General features: G+C 43.3%; 1 protein-coding gene and 2 long non-coding RNA genes across 5 annotated transcripts in view; 2 read left to right on the plus strand and 1 right to left on the minus strand.

Annotated features, from left to right (window-relative positions):
* LOC134295561 (uncharacterized) overlaps positions 1–24,713 on the plus strand; it is a 147,978-nt gene extending 123,265 nt beyond the window's left edge. Inside the window, exons 3-5 of one of the 3 annotated variants that reach the window (XR_010002190.1) lie at positions 8,797–8,920; positions 9,678–14,053; positions 15,095–23,042. This is a non-coding gene — a long non-coding RNA (uncharacterized LOC134295561). Of the gene's footprint in view, positions 1–8,796; positions 8,921–9,677 lie in introns of all 3 variants that reach the window. The other 2 variants (XR_010002188.1, XR_010002189.1) reach the window with 2 other exon arrangements.
* Positions 1,097–6,367, plus strand: dio3 (iodothyronine deiodinase 3). The gene has a single exon (XM_008115767.2). It carries the CDS (start codon positions 2,633–2,635, stop codon positions 3,602–3,604), a length of 972 nt encoding a protein of 323 aa, XP_008113974.2. The 5' UTR covers positions 1,097–2,632; the 3' UTR covers positions 3,605–6,367.
* LOC134295562 (uncharacterized) overlaps positions 22,715–27,785 on the minus strand; it is a 30,886-nt gene continuing 25,815 nt past the window's right edge. The window contains exon 3 of the long non-coding RNA XR_010002191.1: positions 22,715–26,136. This is a non-coding gene — a long non-coding RNA (uncharacterized LOC134295562). The remainder of the gene's footprint in view (positions 26,137–27,785) is intronic.

Genomic DNA, 27,785 nt, shown 5'->3' on the forward strand with positions numbered 1-27,785 from the left:
TGTCAAATTTGTTGTATAACATGATGTTTTGGTGCTTAATTTGTAAAATCATAACCTAATTTGATGTTTAATAGGCTTTTCCTTAATCCCTCCTTATTATCCAAGATAATAACCCTTTCAGTGGTGGCTCCTTTGCTGTGGAACTCCCTCCCTAGTGACATCCGGCAGGCTCTATCCCTTTTGAGTTTTAGTAAGAAAGTGAAGACCTGGCTATGCGAGCAAGAGTTCAAAGAATAAGTTTTGTTGGCTTCGACTCTGTCTGGACTAAGGTTTATGTACAAGGTTTTGTGGATGAATGGCTCAAGTATTTTGTATTGTTTTAAATCTGTATTTAACTGCTTATGTTTTATTCTTTTGTATTATTGTGTATTGGCATCGAATTCTGCCAGTTTTGTAAGCCGCCCTGAGTCCCTTTGGGTGAGAAGGGCGGGATAGAAATGATGGAAATAAATAATAAATAAAATATTTGCTTGTCCAAGCTTCTGCCGGCCCATTTAGCTTGGATAAGTGGGACTCTACTGCATTTTTTAAAAAAAACTCTAAAATCAGGACACTAAATAAAGAACAACATTCTGGAGAAAAAAACAGGGGAATTCCAGACGTGAACCAATTCCAGACACCTCCCAACAAAGGATTCCCCCCTCCCCAGGCAGGAAGCAGCCAGGCTTTGAAGCTGTTGGCCAACTGCAGCATTCACACTTGCCTCCAACAGACAAGAGTTCTTTCTCCCACCAATATATAAACCACCCTTGGCAAGTTTATTCCCTTTATTTGGCCTCTCCCTCCAAGTGTTTTGGACTTCAACTCCCACCATTCCTAACAGCCTCAGGACCCTTCCTTTTCCCCCTCAGCCGCTTAAGCGGCTGAGGGGGAAAAGGAAGGGGCCTGAGGCTGTCAGGAATGGTGGGAGTTGAAGTCCAAAACACTTGGAGGGCTCAAGTTTGCCCATGCCTATTCTACAAACAATGTAGAAAGGCTGGAGAAAAAGCTAAGCAGCAACTGCTGGTGCGCCTCTCGCCTCCAGCCACCGGCCAACAGCGACCCCTCGTGGCCACTCCGACCGCAACCGAACCCAATCATCACAACGTGCGTGTAACTCTCTCCGGGCGATTTCGCAGGTTTCCCCACGGAGGTCACGGAGGAAGCATTAACCCTGCTCTTCCCGGAGGAGAAAGGGCAGCCTCGGGATCTGCGGAGAGAGGAAGAGCGCGGCTATGGAATGGAGTTCGGCATCACGATTGACTCAATATTGGAAGCGTGGGAGTCGTGTTCGCGTGTCAAACTCCGGCTTCCTCCACGATTCCATAGCAGGGAAAGAGGAGTCAGAACTGCATTCATTCTGCAATGTAGATGAGTCAAAAAGGGTGCATCTTTTTGTGTTGTGGCTTTTATGGAATCACAGGGTTTTGGTGAGTTTTCCGGGCTATGTTCCGGGAGCATTCTCTCCTGACGTTTCGGCTACACCTGTGGCAGGCATCCTCAGAAGTTGTGAGGTATATTGGGGGGGGGAAACTAAGCAAGGGAGGTTTATATATCTGTGGAAAGTCCAGGGTGGGAGAAAGAACTCTTGTCTTTTTTGAAGGCTGGCAGATTGGTGGTCGCTTTGCCCTACTACAGAGAGAGTCCTGTTACAACTCCTACTAGAACTCGAACTCAGTCCACCTCAGAGGAAGGCGATGGCCAATCCCTGGAGGCAAGAATCCCCGCGATAGCATTGCCTTCCGTGGGAGTAGACTGGGGAGCGCGTAACACAACGCTTGGAGAGCTGAAAGGTGGTCAAGAGAGTCCCTTACTTGAGAGCCTAACTTGTGGAATTGACACGCTTCCTCTGCCGTCCCGTGGGGTTGCGAAGAGGACCTTCCGTGGGCTCGCTCTCCCCACAGAGAAGCCCCACGGCGCGCCCTTTGCTTGACACCTCCCTCCGCCTCCCGGCTGGTGGCGGTCCTCCTCCTCCTCCTCCTCCTCTACTCTTTGCGCGTGTATTTTTAGGTCACCGGAGCGGCGGGATAGGTAATCCCCGGGCTCAAGTTCCCAAAAGGGGCGGGTCTCTGGCCGGAGGTGGAGTCACACGATTTTTTCCCCCCTTTTTGCGTTTAAATCCCCGGCTATAAAATGGGCTTAAGGAGAAGCGGGATCTCAAGCGCTGGGCTCAGAGCGAGGAGGAGAAAGAGGAGGAGGAGGGAGAGAAAGAGAGGGAGCACCGTCCACGCGTGACTGTCTCTGCCGCTGCGGGTCCGGCGTGGGGCTCTCTCCTCTTCCAAGTGGCGGGAGTTTTCTTTCTACTGTAGCCGCTTCCCGCGTGGGGGGTGAGTTTCCCCGCGTGGAGATATTTTTATTGTCACGCGTGGGATTTTTTCACGCGTGGGCTCCTTCTTTCTCCTCCACCACGCGTGGAATTTGTTTTCACGCGTGCATTCCGTTTTCTTCCTTTATCCACGCGTAAATTGTTTCCTGCGTGGAAATTGTTATTGTCACGCGTGGACTTGTGGTTTTTTCACGTGTTGATTCCTTTGCTACTCCTTCCACGCGTGGATTTCCCCGCGCAAAAATTATTGCCTGACGTGGAATTTTCACGCGTGTGTTGCATTTTTTTCACGCGTGGATTTTTTTCTCTCTCTCCCTCCGGGCGGCGATGCTGCTTCCCCCGATGGGCTCGCAGCCCTTGCAAGCGCTGAGCCAGGCGGCGGCGTGCGTCCTGCTCCTGCCGCGCTTCCTCCTCACGGCCCTCATGCTCTGGCTCCTGGACTTCCTTTGCATCCGCAAGAAGCTGCTCCTGACGCCTCGGAGCGGCGAGGAAGAGGAGGAAGGGGAAGAAGAGGAGGAGAGAGGTGAGGACTCGGAGGAGGCTTCTTTAACGACGTCCCCTGCTGCTGCTGCTGCTTCTTCTTCTTCGCCTCCGCCTTCTCCCGGCTCCTCGTGCGCCGCCGCCTCCTCCTCCTCCGTGGACGACCCCCCGCTCTGCGTCTCGGACTCGAACCGCATGTTCACGCTGGAGTCGCTGAAGGCGGTGTGGCACGGGCAGAAGCTGGACTTCTTCAAGGCGGCGGCGGTGGGCGCGGCGGCGCCGGACCCGGAGGTGGTGCCGCTGGAGGGCGCGGCGGCGGAGAGGCCCGTGAGGCTGCTGGACTTCGCCCGCGGCCCGCGCCCGCTCATCCTCAACTTCGGCAGCTGCACCTGACCGCCCTTCATGGCGCGGCTGCGGGCCTTCCGGCGCCTGGCCGCGCGCTTCCTGGACGTGGCGGACTCGCTGCTGGTGTACATCGAGGAGGCGCACCCCTCGGACGGCTGGGTCAGCTCCGACGCCGCCTACGCCATCCCCAAGCACCGCTGCCTCCAGGACCGGCTCCGCGCCGCGCGGCTCATGCAGGCCGGCGCCCCCGGGTGCCCGCTGGCCGTCGACACCATGGACAACGCCTCCTCCGCCGCCTACGGGGCCTACTTCGAGCGCCTCTACATCGTCCAGGACCGCCGCGTCGTCTACCAGGGCGGGCGCGGGCCCGAGGGCTACAAGATCGCCGAGCTCCGCGCCTGGCTCGACCGCTACCGCAAGAGGCTCCTCCGGCCCAGCAACGCCGGACCCAGCACCGTCGTTGTCCAGGTGTAGAGAGAGAGGGACCCCGAGAGACTCACCTGGGCGGGGGAGCTGTTTCTCCCCGCTTTCCAACCTTCATCCTCTTCCTAAATGCCCAGGTGGAAATGCAGACTGTACCTGTGGCGGGAGGAACTCACCTGCGAAGCCCATCTGAAGCAGGGACTCAATTTCCACTGTGTTTCCCGCGCCTTCCTAACCATTCCCTCCAATTTCCAAAGGGCTGAGTAGACTGTATGTAGGGGATGAAGGAGAAGAAGACTCACACATGAAATACATACACACATAAATACATACATATGCACATATACATACATACATACATACATACAGGGGAAGAAGACTTTCACACATGAAATACATACACACATAAATACATACATATTCACATATCTATTTGCATCCGGAGCCCTTTCTCCCCATTTCCAACCTTTATCCACCTCCTAAATGCCCAGGTGTCAATGCAGACTGTACCTGGTGGGACTTACCTAAGAGATCCATCTCTTTCCACTTTCTCCCATCCAGTGTCTTGTGGTGTTTTTGGTGTTGCACTAGGATTCTGGGAGTTCAAATCCCCCTCCTTGCCACCATCATGGGACAAGAGTTCTGGCTCTTAAAGAAGAGGCGCCCTTTATAATAAGGGACACATCTCGGGGGCCCAAATTGTTGTGTTGTGAGTTTTCCAATCGACTCCCAACTGAAGGCAATTCTATTCTGGGTTTTCTTAGCGAGTTGGGTTCAGAGGAGAGTTGCCTCTTATTCTTAGGCAGGCAGAGTGTAAGTTGGGATCTGAATAGAGATTTGAAACCTGGACTGTATAAGGAAGGTAGCTTGACACCACTTTAACTGCCATGGGAGTTCTAGTTTAACAACATCTGTAGCCTTGCCTGCCACATCCATCCTGCTTCGTCCAATTTCCAAAGGCCTGAGTAGACTACGTCAAGAATGAAGGGGAAGACTCACCTGGGAGGTCCATTCTGAGTGATTTCTCCCCCTTTTCTAAGTCCCTGGTGGGAGGACCTTACCTGGGAGCAATGCATCTCTGGCCTCTTCCACACATTGTCTGCTTTGAACTGGGTTATATGGCAGTGTGGACTCAGATAACCCAGTTCTAAGCAGATATTGTGGGGTTTTTCTGCCTGGATGTTCTGGTTTATAGGTCTGTGTGGAAGGGCCCTCTGTCCCTCTCTTTCCCACCTGTTCTGCCCAATTCCCAAATGCCCAGGTGTAAAAACAGGCTGTATCTTGAGGAATTGGAGGGGAGAAGACTCACCTGTGAAGTAAATCCAGAGCAATTTCTCCCTTATCTACTTGTCTCATCCAATTCCCAAATCCACAGGTGTAAAATCAGGCTGTATCTTGAGGAATTGGGGGGGGGGGGGGAGAGAAGACTCACATGCGAAGTCAGAAAGGAGAGACTCACCTGTATAGTAAATCCAGAGTGATTTCTCCCGTGTCTAGTTGGCCCATCCAATTCCCAAATGCCCAGGTGTAAAAGCAGGCTGTATCTTGAGGGATGAAGGAGGAGAAGACTCACCTGCGAAGTCAGAAGGGAGAGACTCACCTGAGTCTCTTCCAGAGTGATTTCTCCCTTGTCTACTTGGCACATCCAATTCCCAAATGCCCAGGTGTAAAAACAGGCTTTAGCTTGAGGAATGAGGGGGAGAGAGAGAAGACTCACCTGTATAGTCAATCCAGGGTGATTTCTCCCTTGTCCACTTGGCCCATCCAATTCCCAAATGCCCAGGTGTCAAGGCAGGCGGTGTCTTGAGGAATGAAGGGGAAAGAAGATTCACCTGCGAAGTCAGAAAGGGGAGACGCACCTGTATAGTCAATCCAGAGTGATTTCTTCCTTGTCCACTTGGCCCGTCCAATTTCCAAAGGTACTTAAGGGTGAAATGAGGGGGGAAACTCACCTGTGATGTCCATTTCAGTGACTTTTCTCTGTTCCCCTCCTTTCCAGCCCTCATCCAAGTCCCAAAGACTCAGGTGTTAAAGGCAGATTGCCTTTGGGGTGGGATGTGTTAGAAAACTCTGGCCCTCCAGGTGTTTTGGACTTCAACTCCCACCATTCCTAAAAGCCTCAGGCCCTTTCCTTTCCAGGAAAGGGCCTGAGGCTGTTAAGAATGGTGGGAGTTGAAGTCCAAAACACCTGGAGGTCCCAAGTTGGCCCATACCTGGTGTAGTTGCACCCTTTTTTCCCTGGACTCCCTTCCGCCAGCCCCATTCAATTTCCAAGTGGCCTCTGTGTGAGTTTTCATGCAAGACTGTTATTGTTCTTTGACACACAATTCTCGAATCACGTTGATTTGCCGAAGGTTTCTTATTAACATTCATTTCTACGTGCAAGTTTGTGTATTTTTACAAAGAAGTCTTTGTCTTTTTCTTTTCTTCAAAAGAAAAAAAGACTGAAATCAGTTGTGTGTGTGTATGTGTGTGTACATGTGCGTGAATGGACTTCCAGGGGAAGCGTTTGCTCTTTCCACAGACTTCTGTGGGTTTGCCCTTTGCTGGGATTTCTAGTGTTTCTGCGTGACGACCGGTTTCGAAATGGTGGATCCAATGCCAGGAAATCGAGTCCGATATTCTTGAGATGCTAGACTTTGCAGTAAAGCAACCACAGGAGGAAAGGAAAGTGCAAAAAGAATGTCAATATTTATGTGATTGCTTGAGTTGGTTTGTTGAACCTTTTTTGTTATTTTCTCCTTTTTTGTAAAAATAAGTCTGGTTTTTTATGAACTTTTTATAACATTATTAATAAAGAGAAATTGAATAAAAGAGATGTCTCATTTTGTTCAGTAGCTGTTAAAATGTCCTGGTTTCTCCTCCTGCTTTCCTCCTTTGTTTTCAGCTTACTTCAATCACTGCACATTGAGTTGTTTACACTTTGGCCCCTTTTACATTGCCATATTAATCCAGATTACCAAAGCAGATAATCCACATTATATGAGTCTACACTGCCATATAATCCAGTTCAAAGCAGATCATCTGGATTTTATATGGCTGTGTAAAAGGGGCCTCTTGAATATAGTGAAGAGAGAAGAGGAGGGGGTGAAATTTTGTTTCTCCAAGTACAAGCAAAGCAAACTGCTGCAGCATGTCCGAGCTTATCTTCTTTCAGAGCAGTCTGCTTTTCAATGTGTTTTTGAAGGCTTTCATGGCCGAAATCACAGGGTTGCTGTGAGTTTTCCAGGCTGTATGGCCATGTTCCAGAAGCATTCTCTCCTGATGTTTCACCCACATCTATGACAGGCATCCTCAGAGGTTGTGAAGTCTATTGGAAACTAGGCAAGGGGGGTTTATATATCTGTGGAAGGTCCAGGGTGGGAAAAAGAACTCTTGTCTGTTGGAGGCAAGTGTGAATGTTGCAATTAGTCACCTTAATTAGCATTGAAAAGCCTTGCAGCTTCAAGGCCTGGCTGATTTATATATCCACAGATATATAAACCTCCCTTGCCTAGTTTCCAATATACCTCACAATCTCTGAGGATGCCTGCCATAGATGCGGGCGAAATGTCAGGAGAGAATGCTTCTGGAACATGGCCATACAGCCCGGAAAACACACAGCAACCTAATCTGCTTTTCCTCTCTCCCCACTTCAAAAGTTTGCAAAAGTTTATATACCTAGAAGAAAGAAATCAAAATACACACAATCCCTATCCAACATGCAGCCTGAGTTTACTTGTCTACTCAGAAGGAAAATCACTCATTTTAGTGAGACATAGGATGCATCTAGACTGTAGAATGAATGCAGTTTGACACCATTTAAACTGTCATGAGTCCAGCCTATGGAACCATGGGAGATGAGCCTTCTCTGCCAACAGTGCTGGTGCTTCACCAAACCACAAATCACAGGCCTCCATAGCATGGCTCTTAAAAATGGGGTAAAACTACGTTTAGTCAAGAGTGTTAATGCATCCTTAGACAAAGGGAGCGTGCAGAGGGCTGAAGTATTTTAATATACCACTGACTTCTGAACAGTTACTAGTGTTAATTCAAACAGACCTCTTCAAGTGTGGAAAGAAGCACCAGAATCATTCAGCTCTGCAGGATGCCTTTACTGAGCATTTGGGAGTTGTAAATCTCTCCAGAAGAAATTCGAGAGCTCACTAAGCTTTAGCAAAGGCAGTAGTAGTCAGAATCCCAAACAGTGATCCTAAGAACACACACACACACTATAATTCTTAAGAAGATAGAATTTAAAGGCATAGTCATGTTAATTTGGAATATCAGTATGCAAAGGGATCTTGTAGCACTTTAGGGACAGAGAACAAAGTTGTAGTTTAGGCTTTTGGAGACTAAAGGTGAATTTACACTGTAGTATTAATGCAGTTTGACACTACCTTAACTAGGGAGCTGCGGTGGTGCAATGGGTTAAACCCTTGTGTTGGCAGGACTGCTGACCGCGAGATGAGGTGAGCTCCTTTCTGTCAGCTCTAGCTTGCGGGCACATGAGAGAAGCTTCCCAACAGGATGGTAACACATCCGGGAATCCCCTGGACAATATTTCTGTAGACAGCCAATTCTCTCACACCAGAAGCGACTTGCAGTATGTTCTCAAGCTAAAGCGGCTGAGGGGGGAAAGGAAGGGGTCTGAGGTTGTTAGGAATTGTGGGAGTTGGAGTCCAAAACACCGGGAGGGCCAAAGTTTGCCCACGCCTGTTCTAACCACTAGACATTTGATCTTTTATTTTACTTATTTAATTTCACTTATTTCCCCCATATGAATAGAAAGAAGGTAAATCTACAAAGTTAAAATGCAAATAAATAAATGGCTTTTAAATAAAATTGAAAATAATTTAAAATCATTAATACATGACAACTTCAGATATCTGCACAACCCATTTCAAGCAACACACATAATTGGTTAAAAAAAGGGGATGCACTCTAGAGGCAGATTTCTACTTTCCCTTTAAAAAGAACTCTTGCTACCTTTCTTGATAGGTACTCCGCTGAATTCAGTAAGACCTATTCAACAGCATAGCAAGGTAGGCATTAAGTAAAGGTAAAGGTTTCCCCTGACGTTAAGTCAGTCGTGTCCGACTCTGGGGGTAGGTGCTCATCTCCATTTCTAAGCCGAAGAGCCAACGTTGTCCGTAGACACCTCCAGGGTCATGTGGCCGGCATGACTGCATGGAACGCCGTTACCTACCCTCCGGAGCAGTACCTATTGATCTAATCACATTTGCATGTTTTCAAACTGCTAGGTTGGCAGAAGCTGGAGCTAACAGCAGGCGCTCACTCCGCTCTCTGGATTCGAACCTGGGACCTTTCGGTCTGCAAGTTCAGCAGCTCAACGCTTTAACACACTGAGCCACCAGAGGCTGCAAGGTAGGCATTGCAAGAGTTTAATTTGAAAGCAACAGCACATTTTCTAACCGTTCTAGATTCTTTTGTGGAGTTTGTTGTTTTTTTACTAGTCCGCAGACCATGCCTTTTGGGAGGAAGTGTTTCTGAGGCCCCTTCAACACTGCCATATAAAATCCAGATGATCTGCTTTGAATTGAATTATATGGCAGTGTGGACTCATATAATCCAGTTCAAAACATATAATATAGATTAGTCCGGAATATATGGCCATGTAAACCTTCCCACTTTATAGTAATTTTAAAAACATTACCCCCAATTTGTGCAGAACACTAACACTCAATTCCTGTGAATGTTTCATTTTCACAAAGTTTTTCAAAGCAGCATTTTGGGACAACAGTTATCAGAATATGTTCAGGTTTTGGCATTTTGGGAGTTGTCATTCCACCCAAAAACACTCACACGGCCCCTTCTCAGCTCTGCATTTTCCATTTGACTTCTCTTCCATCCTGCCAAGATACCATCCCCCTTTACTATAACTTTCCACATTTCCTCAAGAAAACCTGTCTCACCCCAAGTGCCTTGACCCCAGTAACTTTGGAAAAGTCAACAGCTTGAAATTGAGCAGAGAATGCTTATCTGTTGTGGTTTCTTCCTTATCTTCTTGGCTCTGTGTTCATTTGATTTGAGCAAGAAGGGATTACTCAGCCCCAAGTGACTACTTATTTATTTATTAATTATATATATATATTTAAAACATTTCATTACATGTTTTGTATAGGAAATGCATATGAAAGCTAACTGGCACAACCTGGGGATCGCAACCAGACACAGTGAAGACATCTGCCCTTGCACTTTGCTTCTGAATATGCATGCCCAGTGTGGAACACATCTCACCATGTGTCACAGGATATCTATACCCTACACCACTGGAGAAATTATACTGTTTAGCCAGTATTGCACTATTTGATATCCTCTGGGAAGTAGCAGCCAACAATGAAAGGGCAAAGGCAGTGACATCTCTGGCCCATCCCCTGTTCTGATATCAGCCAGCACACCAATGCCTTAAATCAAGAAAAAGATACTTGCAGGAACACCTCAGCAAGCAAGAGTCCAAAAGTGGCAGGCTAAAATCTGGAACCTCAAGCCATGGCTGATACTGAATGAGAGACTTCCTCCTAGGCACACAGAAGACTGGATGACTTAGAAGGTGCTGAACAGGTTGCTCTCTAGCACCACGAGATGCAGAGCCAACCTTAAGAAATGGGGCCACAAAGTGGAGTCCACGACATGCGAGTGTGGAGAAGAGCAAACCACAGACCACCTACTACAATGCAGTCTGAACCCTGCCACATGCGCAATGGAGTACCTTCTTACAGCAACACCAGAGGCACTCCAAGTGGGCAGCTGCTGGTCAAAGGACATTTACTATAATGCCAAGTTTTTAACTTTGTGTTTTTTAATACATTACAACTGTACCCTCGGTTCGCTCCTGACACATAGATAGATAGATGGATGGATGGATGGATGGATGGATGGATAGATAGATAGATAGATAGATAGATAGATAGATAGATAGATAGATAGATAGGAAATGCTTGAGATATATTGCCAAGCAGAGCAACTAGAGTATCTGAATAACTAGCCTATGGCTTGAAACTATGTAATTGGATGTACTGGCTACAGCATCAAATGTAAACCAAGATGGTATAAATTTGAATCTCTGCCTAGCTGCCGCACTTCTTGCCATTACTGTAAATGGGATGGGAAATTTTGATCTCCAAGGATTTCATCATGTGACTCGAATAATCCATGCCTGGTGAGACAGATGGGGCCATTGGCCACAATATCTGAAAGGCCAAAGGTTTTGCACATTTGGGTTAGAACAGTGGTTCTCAATCTGTGGGTCCCCAGGTGTTTTGGCCTACAACTCCCAGAAACTCCAGCCACTTTACCAGCTGTTAGAGTTGAAGGAAGTTGAAGGCCAAAACATCTGGGGACCCCAGGTTGAGAACCACTGAAGCTCTTGAATTTGTTGTTCACCTCGTGGAATTGAGGTGAGCAACACATTTCTAAGTGAGAAAGGGAAAGGATAGTGTACTGTTTAGAACAGAAGTAAGACATGAAGTCAAACCTCTACTCAGCTACTCACTATTTTTGGTCCAACCTACCTTGCAGGTCTGTTGTGAAGATAAAAATGGAGATCCTATATGCTGCTTTGATCTTCTATGGAGAAAGGCAGAATATATATACAATGAACAATGACGAAGTGTAGTATATTTTCATGATTTCACCAAATCCAGATAGAAGTACCATTTTGATCAACCGCTTGATAACCATTTTTTGTTCAATTGGGGAGGGAGAGCAGCTTGAAGAACAATATGTGTATACAGGCAGTCCCTGAGTTACAAACATCTGACTTACAAATGACTCCTCTGAAGGGAAATTCACTCCTGGAAGACATATCATGGGGAAAAAGCATGATGGTTTTCCCCTGACATTAAGTCCAGTCGTGTCCGACTCTGGTGGTTGGTGCTCATATCCATTTCTAAGCCAAAGAACCAGCGTTGTCCATAGACGCCTCCAAGGTCATGTGGCCGGCATTACTGCATGGAGCGCCGTTATCTTCCTGCTGGAGCAGTACCTATTGATCTACTCATGTTTGCATGTTTTCAAACTGCTAGGTTGGCAGAAGCTGGGGCTAACAGCAGGATCTCACTCCACTCCCCGGATTTGAACCTCCAACCTCTCTGTGCCACCAGGAGCTCAATCAAAGCATACATACATACATTTGGCTGGAGTTACATTTTTTGGAGTTCTGACATACATAGAAATTCAACTTAAGAACAAACCTACAGAACCTATTTTGTTCAGAACTTGGGGACTGCCTGTATATCCCTTTAAGTCTCGCATTGACTTATAACGTCATAAATTTGTGAGGGGTTTTTTTAGGCAAGGATAACCCTGTTTGCCTTCCTCTTCCAAGATCAGATAGAACGTAGTGCCTTCAGGGTATGAAAACAGTCGCCGATCCATATCCATGATTTAATCATCCACAGCTTGAAAAATTTTTAAAGAGAACATTTCAAAAAGCCAACCATAATTATATATAAGGGGCACCTCTTTACTATACAATTGTATATAATGGGGCATAAGCATCTATAGATGTTGGTATCTACAGGGGATCCTGGAACCAAACCCTAGATGATACCAAGGACCCGCTGGACCAATTTGTCTTTGCTGTAGCTATATTGGTTCTGCTCCTTCTTCTCTCATCAGGAAAGAGCAGAGAGCAGATTGCTGTGGCTTCAAGAGGCATGTAGTCTGCTAGTCCCAATGATACAGCCCAGGTCTTCATGAGAATTTGTAATAAAAACACAAGGTTTTGCTGCACCAAAAGTGTATTCAAGTACAGTAGAGTCTCACTTATCCAACACTCGCTTATCCAAAATTCTGGATTATCCAACACATTTTTGTAGTCAATGTTTTCAAAACATTATGATATTTTGGTGCTAAATTCGTAAATACAGTAATTACTATATAGCATTACTGCGTATTGAACTACTTTTTCTGTCAAATTTGTTGTATAACATGATGTTTTGGTGCTTAATTTGTAAAATCATAACCTAATTTGATGTTTAATAGGCTTCTCCTTAGTCCCTCCTTATTATCCAACATATTTACTTATCCAATGTTCTGCCGGCCCGTTTATGTTGGATAAGTGAGACTCTACTGTAGCAATGATTTTTTTTTTTAGGGCAAATGAGGCCACTCTTCCGTGAACATCAAGCAAGGTTTCATTCAACACATCCATTTGGGGTAGAAAGACAATGATGGTGATAAGATCATCTAGTAATTAAGTACTGGCATTATCCAAAACTCAATTTTGAAATTACTGGGTGGGGGAGGGGGGTAATGATATTGCTCTGTTCAAATGTCCTCCATATCACCATACCTACCTCGTTGTCATATTTCTCTGTGACTAAGACCACTTCCACACAACACTACCACAACCTCCTGAATCGCAGCTCCAACGTGGCCGAAGAGGTTCCCTCACAAATCCTGCAACAACAAGCCAGGGATGAGTTTGCAGCACTGCCTAGTTTGGAGGAAGTCAGCAACGCCATCAGCCAACAAAATAAATAAATAACAAAGGCAGCGGACTTGACCCTAAAGCCCCTTCCACACTCCCACATAATCCAGATGATCAAAGCAGATAATTCACATTATCTGCTTTGAACTGAATTATCTGAGTCCACATTGCCATATATTCCAGTTCAATGTGGATTTTATTACTTACTTACTTACTTGGGCAATACTTGTTGTCCGAGTATGATGGCCTTCCAAGTGTAGTGTCTTGGCGGTAGGTACGTAGATAACTGTGGATCCCTATCTTTGATGCGCATGTTCAAGATAAAATTAAAGTTTTGATAATCTGGATTATATGGCAGTGTAGAAGGGACCTTTGTCTACACTGCCATATAATCCAGTTCAAAGAAGATATTCTGGATTTTATGTGGCAGTGTAGAAAGGGCCTAAGAAAGCATTTCAGTCTCCAATTCTGCTACAGAGCACAAGGGATTAATGCCATGTTGTGTGTATCCAATTTAGAGTGATCCTAATATAAAGCTATCATGGGGCAGGGGTCTTTTGGCAAGATTTGATCAACCATTGCCTTCCTCTGTGGCCAATAAAATATGACTTATCCAAGGTTACCCAGTAGGTTTCCATATCCATGTGGAGACTTGAACCCTGTTCTCCCAAGTCCAACACTGAAACAACTCCACAATTACGACTCTTGAAAGAATGCAAAGCCAGAGATATGATGAGCATTTCAAATAGATCTGTATTCTTAGGTTATCATAGAAACGTAGAATTGGGAAAGACCGATCCCCTGTCAATGTAAGAATCTACCACTGAACTATAGAAATCATTGTTGATCTTTTTTTCTTTATTGCAGGAGTGGGGAACACGTAGAAGAGGCCTTAGAGTGACGAAAGCCCCACCTACACTGCCATACAATGGAGTTTGGTCACCATATATGCACCATGCATTTAAATAGCAATCACAGACATTATTTCGTCATGGATTCCAACTGTATCAAGTTTATATAGAGGAAAGATCTTTCAGATTCATCACTACAATGCTCATAAGTCTGTGAGTGAAGAACATAGTTGCTTCTGTTGTGTTATAGCTCTATCAATCTCTGCTTCATCCAGTCTTTTGGAGAGATGTCCTCACAACATATATTTTTAAACAATGCTGCAACGGAACATCAAAGGCCCATGACTCCCTTGTTGTTGTTAACTGTCCTCACATCAACTTCAACAACTTATGGTGAGAGACATCCAGTCGTCCTCTCATCAGCAGCAATAACCTCTTACATAGGACCTCTTTTCTCCCAGCTTAGGAGACAACTTCCCCCTTTGCCATAACTTTCCATAACTCTCCAAGACAGCCTGCTTCATGTCTTACCTCATGATCCCAATAGCCCTGAAGTCACTTAAGACTGAGCATAGAACTGCTATCTCTGTTATCTTCACGGCCCTCTGTTTATTTGCCCTGAGCAAGGAGGGATTATTCAAGCCTTAGTGATTTTTCATTTATTTATAATATCATTAAAATATATCTATTGCGTGAATATTTGTTTATAATATTTTGGATGTAGCTAATATCCCAGAGAACAAGATCAAAATGCAATAAATATATTTATTGCATGCATATTTGTTTATAATATTTTGGATGTAATTAATATCCCAGAGAACAAGAGAATAGCTTTGTTCAATTGTTGGGCCAAAACTAACAAAATTAATTTCAGCAAGGATACACCTAGAGCAGTAGTTCCCAACCTTTTTTTGACCACGGACCGCTTGACTAGGGACCACTTGAACAGGGACCACTTTGACCAGGGACTACTCTGCAACATTAGGAGCCGCGGTGGCGCAATGAGTTAAACCCTTGTGCCACCTGGACTGCTGACCTGAAGGTTGGATTGCTGACCTGAAGGTCTCTTCCAACTCTATGATTCTATTATTCAACTTCAAAACAAACCTACAAAACCTATCTGTTCATAAGTTGAGGACTGCCTGTAAATGTCCCAAATGAGCATTCAATTTTCCAGCACATGTTCAACTCCCTATGATTGCACAACACACCAAATATGTGCAGCACTGACACATTTCATTCTTTCATTAATAGCATACATGCATTCCTGCCCATATTGCCAACAGGAAGCTAAAAGAGAAAGAAGAGTCACTTGAAGACTACCTGGTGAGTTGATGGTGTTGGGAATCATCCTGGACTACTCAAGTCTAAATGTAGTTAGATAGATGATAGAGTTAGATTGAAGGATTCCTTTCCTGTTTCCAAAGCATGCCTAGACAGGCTTTACTGTGTTTTACCCTATCCTGTTTACGTCACATCCCTTACTTTGAAGTTAGCAGAAATGTGACTCTCCAGGGACATTAACTTCTCATTGGTCAGAATGTCTTTTATGGCCCCAATAAACTGGACCATGAGGTTGGAACCATTTTGGTTCTCTTTTCTCCCTTTGTTCTTCAAGCTAACAAGAAGCATCCTGCCATCTCTCCTGGCAAGATGTAACTATTTAGATGTTTGTTATTTTTCCTTTCTTATTTTTCCTTAGAAACCAGTCTAGAGTAGTCTAGACAGCTCCCAAGCCTTTCTATCTACAATGGAGTTCTTTTTACCTGAATAAATACTTTTTGAACTTTTATTGAGACTCTGCAACCATTGCAATCCTAAATAGACAAAGGTTTCTCTTGCTCGCCCGCGTGTAAGCAACTGTTGCATTTGAAAGCTTTGCTTTTGCTACTCTGCTGTTTTTTGGTGGAATTTCCCCCAGAGAGGGTTAAATTGAGTCTAACTGCTCAGAGAGCACTGGCACATTTCATTCTTTCATTAATAGCATACATGCATTCCTGCCCATATTGCCAACAGGAAGCTAAAAGAGAAAGAAGAGTCACTTGAAGACTACCTGGTGAGTTGATGGCACAGATAGTAGGTGTATATCTCAAATCCTGATCTTGAGACATCTTCAGCCAGGAGCCCTAAAATATCTCTTCCTGCACTGGAGTTTGTAGTACAAGTGTAAAGGCTGCATTAGTGAGTTTGCATTAGCCTGATAACATTAGAAAGGGCTGCTTTACGCTTTCTCATATCCATATAGGTTACACTAAAGAAACAAGAGATTCTTAGGGCCTTTCCGCACAGCCCATTTTCCCAGAATATCAAGGCAGAATATATCTGCTTTGAATTGGGTTATCCGAGTCCACACTCAGATAATGTGGTATATTCTGCCTTGATATTCTGGGATATAGGGCTGTGTGGAAGGGTCCTTAGATCAAATACATGAATGAATAATTAAATCTTCAAAAGTTAAACACAGCAATGAAGACAGGTTTTTTTTGTTTTGTTTTGTTTTGTTTTGTTTTTTTGTTTTTGTTTTTTGCAGTTTCCAGGGCCTCCTGGGGTCAAAAAAAACTTTTTAATGGCCCCTAATGCTCTTACTGGAAGCCAAGTAAGAACCTAAGTGTTGTGGAGGCAATTTCATCATCTTTCCACACCTTTTCCCATTATAGTCTTTGGGCCCTTCCACACAGCCGTATAACCCAGAATATCAAGGCAGATAATCCACAATATCTGTTTTGAACTGGGTTATCTGAGTCCACACTGCCATATTGTCACGACCCAGGCTGCAGAGCACCAATAACCATACACAGAGGCCAGATTCTACCTAATATCTTTATTAAGGAAATATATAAAGTTAATAAAAACAAGTATAGGAAATAGTCCAGAAGTAGACCTTTCAGGAAAGGTCAAAATTAGTCCAAAAAAGCAATGTCCAATATGAAATATTAAGGTCCAAAGTTGTAATCCAATAACCGAAACACTCACTTGCCAAGCAAGTGAGGGGAGATGACAAGGTCCTTTAGTCCATGAACTTGAGCAAGGCTAGGAAATAACTTGATTCTTGGCACACAAAGCTTGATTCAAGGCAACAAGGAAACGAGGAGCAAGAACAAGATCCGTGGTAATTACTTGGCGAGGTCCGGGAAACAAGGCAAGATCCGGGGAGAAAACAAGGCTGAGAACGAAGGCTTGGAACAGGAACAAAGGCTTGAAAGCAGGAGTAGCTGTCCACACACGCTGCTCCGGTAGCTGACGAATTGACTCCGCAAGATCCCTTCGTGGGCAAAACACCTAAATAGGGTCTAGTTTTCCCGCCAAAGAGCAGTTCTCTGGAGAACCAGAAACGAAAGCTATTCTCTGAGTCCAGATGCATGACTCCTTAAAGTTTCCCATGGAAAGCAGGCTTAATCAGCTGAATGCTTAGCAGCTATCCTAGCACTCCTGCGAGACGCCTGTTGAACTCCCCTCTGTTGTTTACAAAAATCATGGCGAGAAAACGGGGGAGATTTTGGCTCGGGGCTTGTTTGACAGACTTCTGGAAGACAAATCTCTTGCAGGTGCAAAGGCTCAATTTCTGGCTGGGATAGTTCCTTTTCTGGCTGAAATGGTGGAAAACCCAAGTTTTCCTCTTCATCATTCACAACAGTACTAGGAACGGGACTACATGGCCCATGAGTCATCACACATATAGTCCAGTTCAATGTGGATTTTATACAGCTGTGAGGAAGAGGCCTCAGTGACTTCCTGCACGGCAGAATGAGTTTGGACTGGGTGGCCTTTGTGGTCTTTTCCAACTCTATTTTTCTATGAGTCTAAATACATGCTGTTATCTAAACTCGCTAAATTCTAAACTCACTAAATTCAGTGTCTAAAATTATCTAAGTGCACCACTGTAGTTGGGCAATAATATTATTAGGACAGTGTGAAATAAAGCTTCAAGAATTGTAATTGTTGTCGACCGCGTTTTTAGGGGATCGGGCCCCTTAAGGAGAGAGCCGATCCGGTCCTGAGAGAACGGACCTTGGCGGAGCCAATAGGAGAATATGAGCCGCAATACAACCTGAAGCCGAAATGAAGAAGGTCCGCCAAAGTTGAAGGAAAATCCGCCAAGGAGTCTTTATTGAGCGATTCAGCTGAAAAGGACTCTAGTAGTGATCATTCAGTCTACTAGGGTACCATATTATCAAAATAAAGCCATATTTATACAAAGTTTCAGTCTGACAGCCCTTTGAATTTCCCGCCCCGCTCCCCCGCCCATCTGATCGCGGATAGGCTAGAGTGTTGAACGAGGCGGGCTTTCGTTTCCCGCCTTGCTCTGCTGGCCCAATAGGGAGCTGCTTTTTGTCCCCACTCGGGCCAATCAGAGAGGAGAAGGCGGGAGTTATTGAAACAATGAAATGACTGAGCAGGAAGGATCGGATTAATTCCTGCCCGGCCGAATTCTAAAGGGATTAATGACAGCAATCAAGGGTTCCTGTCACGTACACAGATGTCAGATACGCCTTGGGGTGTCAGAGGTGGAAGTAGGGATAGGTGGTGATGGACCCAGCAGGGCGCCTTCCTGAGGTGTCCTGGATTTCCTTTGGAGGAGATATGACAATGTTTGCCTTGAGGGCGAATCACCTTTAGGTCAAAATACTCCGAATTCGGCGACTCAAGCCCTATATTGTCCATGCAATCTGAATCTGATTAGGTTAAGCGGCAGCGGATTAACCTTTTGTTTTTTTGGGAAGGTAAGCCTGGGTCATAGAAAATGGGGCAGGTCCTGGGGTTCAAGTTGAGTTCGAAATATTCCCTATCTGATTTCATGACTTAGCAATTATATGAAATAAAATGAAAAATAAAATAAAGTTGGAATACAAACCCAGCTGGGAAAAATACATATTTTCCGGGGATCCCAAAGAGTACAAATACATATAGGCAGATAGATAGATTTCAAGGAAGTAAGGGAGAATCCATAGAGGTGGGTTACATTGCATGAAGGGGAATCATGAATGATATAAACAATTTGAAAACATTTGATAAGAACGAAGTTCACAACATCTGGGGAACCCAATATGGAAATTCATAAAAGTGGAGTTTTAGCAGCATGATCTCACAATTCATGAAGTTAGCCCAACGATTAGAAATTCATACAACAGTGATTCATGAGGGTGTCCAGGTACATAGAATATGAAAATTCACGGATACATGAGGAAAAGAGTTCATCTGTGGTGGAAGGAATTCATAGAGATGGCATGGGGAAGGGGCACATGTGGGTTGCAGTCTTTGGAAGTATAAGATTTCATAAGTCCAGGGATAGGTCTGGGGAAGAGTGTTCTTCTCCTTCATAAAATTATGAAGGTATGAATGAAACGTGGAGTGCGCCCGTCCAGGCACCCTCCTGGCAGGCTGTAGAGAGGGCGAAGGTCCTTGGAGAACTATGTCTCCCCAGCGGGAGAGCGATCCCCCCCCTCCCCAGTTCACAGAAAGGGACCAGGGATCTCCTAAAACCATCCCGCGGGTCGCGGAGAGAGGAAAGTCCGGGATAAGGCTGGAAGAGAGCAGTCTGGCTTGAAAGGAGCAGTCGGTTCTGTTTGACAGTCAGCTGATGAGGTGCCGAGAACTGGACCGATTTTGGTTCCGTTGGTGGTCCTTGAGTCAGGAGCCTTAGAAAGGGTTAGGACTAAAAGAGGAGCGTGCTAGGGGTAATTTTGATAAAGATATGAGCCAATTTGTATCGTCCGCTGTATTAACCTATGGCGGGGAAGCCTCCGCCAGGGTTTAAAGATCAGAGGGGTTAGTGAGTGAGAGAGAGAGAGAGAGAAATTGCATGCAAAGGAAGGAGTCAGAGAAAGACACAAAATAACCAGAGTGTTACTGTTAAAATAAATGCTACTTTTATTGGGGGATTTGTTACATAGTTCAGGGAAGGGGAAAGTGAGAAAAAAAGATCTTTTAATAATAGTCTGCTGCGGTCCCGCTCCGTTCCTTTTGGTGATGGATCTGCGGAACTCTCCGCTGCGGGTTCAAATCAATTTGAGAGCCGGGGTGACGGTCATCATAATCATCCAATAATACTGCTACCTCTGCACCTCTGAAATCTTCCATCACCAAAGGGAAAATATGACCGCATCTACATTGCCATATAATGCAGTTTGAAACTGCACTGAACTGCATTATATGAGTCTACACTGACCATATAATGCAGCTTCAAACTACATTATATGGCAGTATAGATGGGACCATACTTTCCTTTCGGTGGTAGAAAACTCCAGAAGAGCAGAGGATCAGAGTGTTTCACGGTTATCCGCCTTTGTATATTATTACTGTGATCATCAACAAAAAAACTTTCAAGAGTCTGAAAAAATAACATTTTGTGATAACAGATCCCATAATTCTTTAGCTAGTTTGGAAATTGTTGATTAGGGAATTCTGGAAGTTGTCATCCGAATGAAAAAATTGGGTGGATTTCAAAAGAGCTGCATCATGCAAGGGAAGGGTTAAATGTATCCTCCCTATACCGGAATTCTGATCTTGATTGCTCTCCAACTGCTGTTTAAACCTTTAAAAACATGCAATGAATGTAAGCTTTTAATATGAATGTCCTACGTATTAGTCCAGATTCCCAGATAATATCCCATGATAATGCTGGTGCATGAGATAAAACAGCTGATCTCCTGAGATGGCTTCCTTGCTTCTTTTGCATCACCATCACAAATTCAGTCTGTGGTGTTAAGCCATTTTAATTTTTTATTTATGACAAACAATAACAAAACCATATAATAAAAAGGGGAAGGAACACCCCCATCCCATAAGTAAGACACAAAAAACACTGATCATGTCTATTAATCAATACAAACTTTGTTGTTAAGTTGAACTCTATCCCAGTATCCCTTCCATCACTTACATTGTATGAAAAAGCTGAAACCCCAAATGTCTGGTGATGAAATGATGGACTTCACAATTTTCACTCAGTTCCTGAGGAAGTAAAAGGAGGCCAAACCAGATTATAAAAAACTTTGTTATAAATCATATCAGAAGACGCCACATGGGAACATTGATGGAAACTTGTCAGATTTAAATAAAGTACAGTAGAGTCTCACTTATCCAATGTTCTGGATTATCCAACACATTTTTGTAGTCAATGTTTTCAATATATCGTGATATTTTGGTGCTAAATTCGTAAATACGGTAATTACTACATAGCATTACTGCGTATTGAACTACTTCTTCTGTCAAATTTGTTGTATAACATGATGTTTTGGTGCTTAATTTGTAAAACCATAGCCTAATTTAATGTTTAATAGGCTTTTCCTTAATCCCTCCTTATTATCCAACATATTCACTTAACCAATGTTCTGCCGGCCTATTTATGTTGGATAACTGAGACTCTACTGTAAATGAATATATAAACTAAAGTCTGAAATTGCCAAAGAAAGAAGTTTTGATGGGTGGTGTGTTATATACTTTTTCCACAGAATCATGGGATCTTTGAGTTTGAAAAGATCACAAAGGCCTTCTAATTCAATCCCCTGCCATGCAGGAATTATATAACCCTAGAATTATCCCTATCCAACCTCTGCTTAAAGATCTCCAAAGGAGTCCACAACCATCAAAGAAAGGCTATCACACTATGAAACAGCAATGACAGTAAAGAAGTTGGGTTGCTGCGAGTTTTCCTGGCCATGTTCCAGAAGCATTCTCTCCTGACCTTTGGCCCACATCTATGGCAGGCATCCTCGGAGGTTGAACAAAGGGTTCACCCAGGCAGGAATCAGCCAGACCTTGAAGCTGCAAGCCTTTTCAATGCAAATCAAGGTGCTTAATTGCAACATTCACACTTGCCTCCAACAGACAAGAGTTCTTTCTCCTACCCTGGACCTTCCACCGATAAATAAACCTCCCTTGCCTAGTTTCTAATATACCTCACAACCTCTGAGGATGCCTGCCATAGATGTGGGCGAAACGTCAGGAGAGAATGCTTCTGGAACATGGCCATACAGCTTGGAAAACTCACCGCAACCCAGTGATTCTGGCCAAGAAAGACTTCAACGACACAGTAAAGAAGTTCTTCCTAATCTTTAGATGGAATACTCTTCCACTTGAATCTATTATTAATACCCTGGTATTTGGGGCAACAGAAAACAAACCTCTACATCTTCTACATGCAGTCCTTTCAGGTATTTAAAAATGGTTGTAATGTCACCTCTCAGTCTTTTCTTTTCCAAGTTAAACATATCCAACTTCAGAAATCTTGTAAGATTTGATTTTTATTGGTCTTGGTAATCATCATCTGGACATGTTCCAGCTTCTCACTGTCCTTTTTGGATTGTACTGTCCAGAATTGAAAATAGTATTTCAGGAAAGGAGTGAGTGTTTAAAAGTTGCTTCCAATGCAATTGTGCTTTGAAAGTACTCATATAATTAATATAATAGTGTTTTAATATCACAAAGTTTGTATACAGTGTTCCCTCATTTATCACGGGGGTTAGGTTCCAGGACCACCCGCAATAAGTGAAAATCCGCAAAGTAGGGACACTATATTTATTTTAATATTTATACATTATTTTAGTAGTTGTACATTATTTTAAGCATTTATCAACCAACTGTGTGTTGATAAATCACCTCCTTCTCCTCCCATTGCTGCTTGGGCTCCTTTTCTCTCCCTTTGGCTTCTCCTTCCTCCCTTCCTTAGGCTGTAAATTGTAATTTTTTAGGATTTATAACAGTCTTTTAGAGTTTATTGAAAAAAACGTGAAACAGTAAATCCAGGAAAAATGAACCGCGAAGTAGTGAGGGAACACTGTATCTAGTTTTACTTTATGATTTAAGTTTGTTGTGAGGTTTTGAGAGGATACAGGATATAAACAATAAAGAGGTAAATGAATGAATTGGAGGACTTGCTTGATAAACATTTTTTATTATTACAAGAACATCAGAAAGACTTATCAAGCTGCAAGAAGAACAGAATTGTAAGAAGAGCTACAATCTGGTACCTTCCAGATCCGTTGGACTACAATTCCCATCACCAATCAGTTAATGGCCTTGGGTCATTGAAGTTGTAGCCTATCGCAAATAGCATTGATACCCCTCAGTAATTGGTTTGTCTGCTTATTGATTTAAGCATTTCGATGCTGTTTGGGGATGAAACTTTCAAAGGAGGTTTCCACAAAATTAATTATAAAAATGTTCAGCGATAAAAATAAAATAAGAAAGACAATGAAAAACAAAACAGCAGGAAGGAGGAGAAAGCCAAATAAAACCATCAGACTAGACCAAAATACATGCCAAAGCCAAGTCAAATAAACATGCCTTTTCTGGAAATTAATCTCTACATTTGCCTCTTTCACTGTCAGACTAGACAGCTACACTTAGCATATTTTGAACTAAAACCTGGAGCAGATGGCTTCCCTCAAATGATGAAAGTAATTTGTTTGTCATAGCATATGATTGCTCTCAATGGTGTATCTTGCATTTAGCATGCTTGGCTTTGTGACTGGTCATCAGAAGTTTAACATGAACTTAGTTATCTGATTGATGCTGGAGATACTGCAACACCCCGAGGAACCCCCATTATGAGACAGAAATTTTATTAATTACAAAGAATACACATTCTTTTTAACTTCTAGTTTGAGCATCAGTAAAACAGTGAAAGTGCAGAGCACTGGTCATGCTGGTTGGGGATTTTACAACCAGAAAAAATAATTGTCGGATTCTGATTTTTTCCTGTTAATACATTTGGCTGGATTATTTTATTGACTTGTTCACAAATAGATTACATACTCTAAGTCAGGGGTCCCCAAACTAAGGCCCAGGGGCCAGATGCGGCCCATCAAAGCCATTTATCCGGCCCCCACAGCACAAGGGCAGAAGGGGGTTGGGCTAAATGACCCAAGGGGTCTCTTCTTCTCTTACAACCCTTTATTATTATTATTATTATTATTATTATTATTATTATTATTAACATTGAGGCTGGGTGGACATCTGTCAGGGGTGCTTTGCTTGTGGTTTCGGTGCACAAAGGCAGAAAGGGATTGAACTCAATGGCCCAAAGGGTCTCTTTTTTATTATTATTGTTGTTGTTGTTATTATTATTATTAATTATTGATCGGTGGCCAGCTATACTCCGGCCCTCCAATGGTCCGAAGGATCGTGAACTGGCTCCCTGTTTAAAAAGTTTGGGGACCCCTGCTCTAAGTACTCCCCATTGCTTTCCCAAGAGCTATGTTACATTTAATTGAAATAACACATTTACTATATGCCATGTTCTCCACTTTCTCAATTGTTTCTTTTGTGTCAAATTTCATACTTGGGCAAGAGCCTGCCCTTCTGTACTTGTAAAGCGGTTGCTGTTGTTGCATGCCTTCAAGTTGTTTCTGACCCATGTTAACAACAAAGCAAACCTATCACAAGGTTTTATTTGCAAGATTTGTTCAGAAGATGTTTTCCATTGCCTTCCTCTGAGGCTGAGAGAGTGTCACTTGCCCAAAACCATCCATTGGGATTCCATGATCAAACAAGGATTCAAACCCTGTAGTAAAAATGTTGTGCTCTCCTTGCCCCTGATCTGTGGCGAAAACAGCTAGGGATTTGATCTTGGTGCACACCCAATGCACCCATGTCAGGTGTAGGCCAGGAGTGGGAACCCTCATCTAAGATGTAAATAAAGGAGGGGAGGGCGACCGCAAATGGCCTAGGAACTGGAGAATATGACATCAATACATTATTGGGACATAATTCTCTGTCATGTTTCCCTTATCAGCCAAGGCATGGAACGAAAGGTCACTACCATGGCTTTACCCTCACCAAGTTCATTGCCAAGTTCATTACCCATTTTAGTCCTTCCTGTAAGTTACAAAGTTTAATTAGATGATATTAATAAAAGTTGCCCATAGTTAATCCATTAATGTGTGTTGCCTCTTTATTTGTGGGGGTTGTGCGCCAATTGCTCTTTTGTAAAGCATGCACTTTAGCAATGCTAAATCATGAGAATGATAAATCAGGAGAATCATTTTCTAAGAGATAATATATCTGTACTTTCCAAATTACCAGTATATCTGTGCCTTGCAAAATTGACCCCACTGTCTTTAGGCACTTGGACTAACTTTGACCAAATGCCAAACTTGTAGAAAAATGTCTACGATCTTTTCTTGTAATCCTTCAACTCATACCATCAGATTCAGCTTCAGTGGACAATTCCTCTCCCTCTCTTCTCTTCTCTCTAAAAAAGCTAAGCATTTCCCATCAGTTAAAAGGGAAAAAAGAATTTGCTCTGAGTAGTGGGAAAGTCCCCAGAGAAGAGGTCATCCTTCCCCTTTGCGTAAATCAAGGTTATCTCATCCCATCATCTCCAAGTGAATCATAGCCTACAATCCCACTGAGTGCTGGTCATTCTTTGCAGAGTTGCTTCAATCAGATTAGAGTGAAGGACTGCAGCTCTGACAAAACCTCTGCCTATCAGAAATGTTTTCAGCTGATAACAGCATGTTGAGAAATATCAGCCAATATTTATTTCCTCTTCTTATTTATTTTACTCTTTTTTAAAGCCTTCCAACGTAACTATGATGAAGAGCAATCAAAAGGATGACGTCCTTCCAACTCTAGGATTGCATGGTTCTATGATTCTAAGTTTCAGCAAAGATATTTATAGGGCAATCGTGTCATTCCAGTCTTAAGAACAAAAGGTTTTATGTCTGAGGAATCTAAGGACATACAGCACCAAAAAAATTACACGATAGTGTGTGTATGTGTGGATTCTGTGTCTATGTTAACCAGCAATACATACACATCTATCCAAGAATGAGAAAATCAATTAAACTGTGGTTATTGTGGGGTGAGTAGATTAAAGGTTTGACTACTTATGTATGACATAATTCTCCTAAGATATCTCAAGATGGATCTCTCTTCCTCTACATTATCTCTACTTAACAACCCTACAATGTAGGTTATGCTGAAAGTGACTGATTCAGGGATCATCCAGTCAGCACTATTTGAATCCTGATTTCCTGAATATTAGTTGTAAATTGATCTCCCACAATTTGATGCCCACCTTTGGACTAGAACTTCCATCAGCCTCATGGTGGGAATCCTTGATGTCCAAATTTCTAGAATTGTGGGAATCCTTGATGTCCAAATGTCGCGACTGACAGGAGGACCTCTGTCTTGTCTGGATTAAGCCTCAGCTTGTTGGCCCTCATCCAGTCCATCACAGATGCCAGACACCAATCCAGGACCTGGGGAGCTTCCTTGGAATGAGGTGGAAAAGAGTAGTAGAGTTATGCATCATCTGCATAGAGATGACACCCAACTCCAAAACTCCAGATGACCTGTAAGCAAGTATAAGCAAGATATTGTAAAGTTGAAACAATAAAAATTTGTTAACAAAAAAGCATATCCTTGTCGCAACCGGCTTCCATCTCCAGATCTGTGTTCTCAATATAAAATGCTGTGTGGATCCAGAATAGATCTTCACAGTCACTTATGGACCCACCGCCAAGACTCTACCTTTGGAAGACAATCATACCCAGCTGCAAATAATTGCCTGTGATGATACTACATTGAGTCACACACATATACACATATGGCCACCCTAGGCTTGTATAGACCACCATGTCCTGCTGAGAGAAGCTGAGACTTCCAAAGTGCAGAAGGAAGCAAAGAAGTGCCCAAGTGTGATCTGTCTGTTCTTCCATAACTATGAGAACTTTGCAAGCAGGTTAGTAAGTTAGATTAGAGGAAAATCCATTCAAGTCTGTTCTCAGCCTTTATATCTTTTTCTCAGCCTCAAACTCCCAAAGTAATGCAAAAATGAGTAAACAAAGTCATTAAACAAATTGACTTTCTGTACTGGAGAGGTGTTAATATTTGGGATGATGCTACCAAGGACTTCAAAACCCATCTGCCTCTTGGCAGATGGCCAACTCGCTGCATGGATTACGGCTTCCTCGTACAGCCAAAGGTCTGTAGGCATGTTCCATAGGGCTTTTGCATCCTTATCTATCTGCTTCAGAATCCAAACAGAAACATGGTGTTTGCTTTCAACTTTACTCCACCCTGAAACACATTCTAAAAGCAACACCCATGCTGAAAGTAAGGGGAAATACTTGAAAGTTTCAACTATTTAAAAGCATCACTTAACATTTCCATTGAAGGACAATCAGGAAATGCAAGGCTGTTGTCAACCAGATTTACAGCACATGGATGTTGGAGAACAGGCTGTACTTAAAACACGTGCATTCAAATCCAAACAGCTATCAAAATTAGTCCAAAAGCAGGGAAGGCGGAGGAAGCTGTGCACATTAGTGCTTGCTACAAAGGGAACAATTTATTGGGGAAAACAACAACTGCTCTGAAATGGGAGAAAATTGGCCAGATTTATACTTATGTTTCTATCTCTTCCTCCCTGCCTCCCAAGTTCCCTTCATTCTTTCAAAAATTTGGGTCCTTTAACTCAACTATATGCTAGATTAAAAAGTGAACTTTGTAAAAAGTTGACTTCATAACAGTGCTATGTTCATAGAAATCACCCACGACTGTCAGTAGTGCTAGTTCAATTACAAATCTTCAGTATTATTTTTCTGAAAGATACATAAATATTACAGGTTTAGTAAAAAAAATTACAGAAAATCTAGGAACAAATTGTGCGATTACTGCAATGTACTCTAAGTGGGGCTGCCTTTGAAGACTGTTCGGAAGCTCCAAAAAAGTGAACCACGAAGTAGTGAGGGAACACTGTCCACCCAAGGGTGAGAAAGGCAGTGTAGAAATGCAATAAACACATAAATAAATATTTCTCAAATGCTGTGCTAGAGAATGCTAAGTATCTCATGGAACTCCAAATCCACGAATTGCAATTCATGGAACAAGTTAAAGTTGGATCAAGGCACTCTAATTGAACAGCATGTATCCTAAGATCCAACAACCAGTCCATTCTGGTTGTTCAACCAGACCATGGTGGCCTGTGATGTGAAACACG

The sequence above is a fragment of the Anolis carolinensis genome, chromosome 1 (assembly GCF_035594765.1).
Source record: "Anolis carolinensis isolate JA03-04 chromosome 1, rAnoCar3.1.pri, whole genome shotgun sequence".
Lineage (NCBI taxonomy): Eukaryota > Metazoa > Chordata > Lepidosauria > Squamata > Dactyloidae > Anolis > Anolis carolinensis.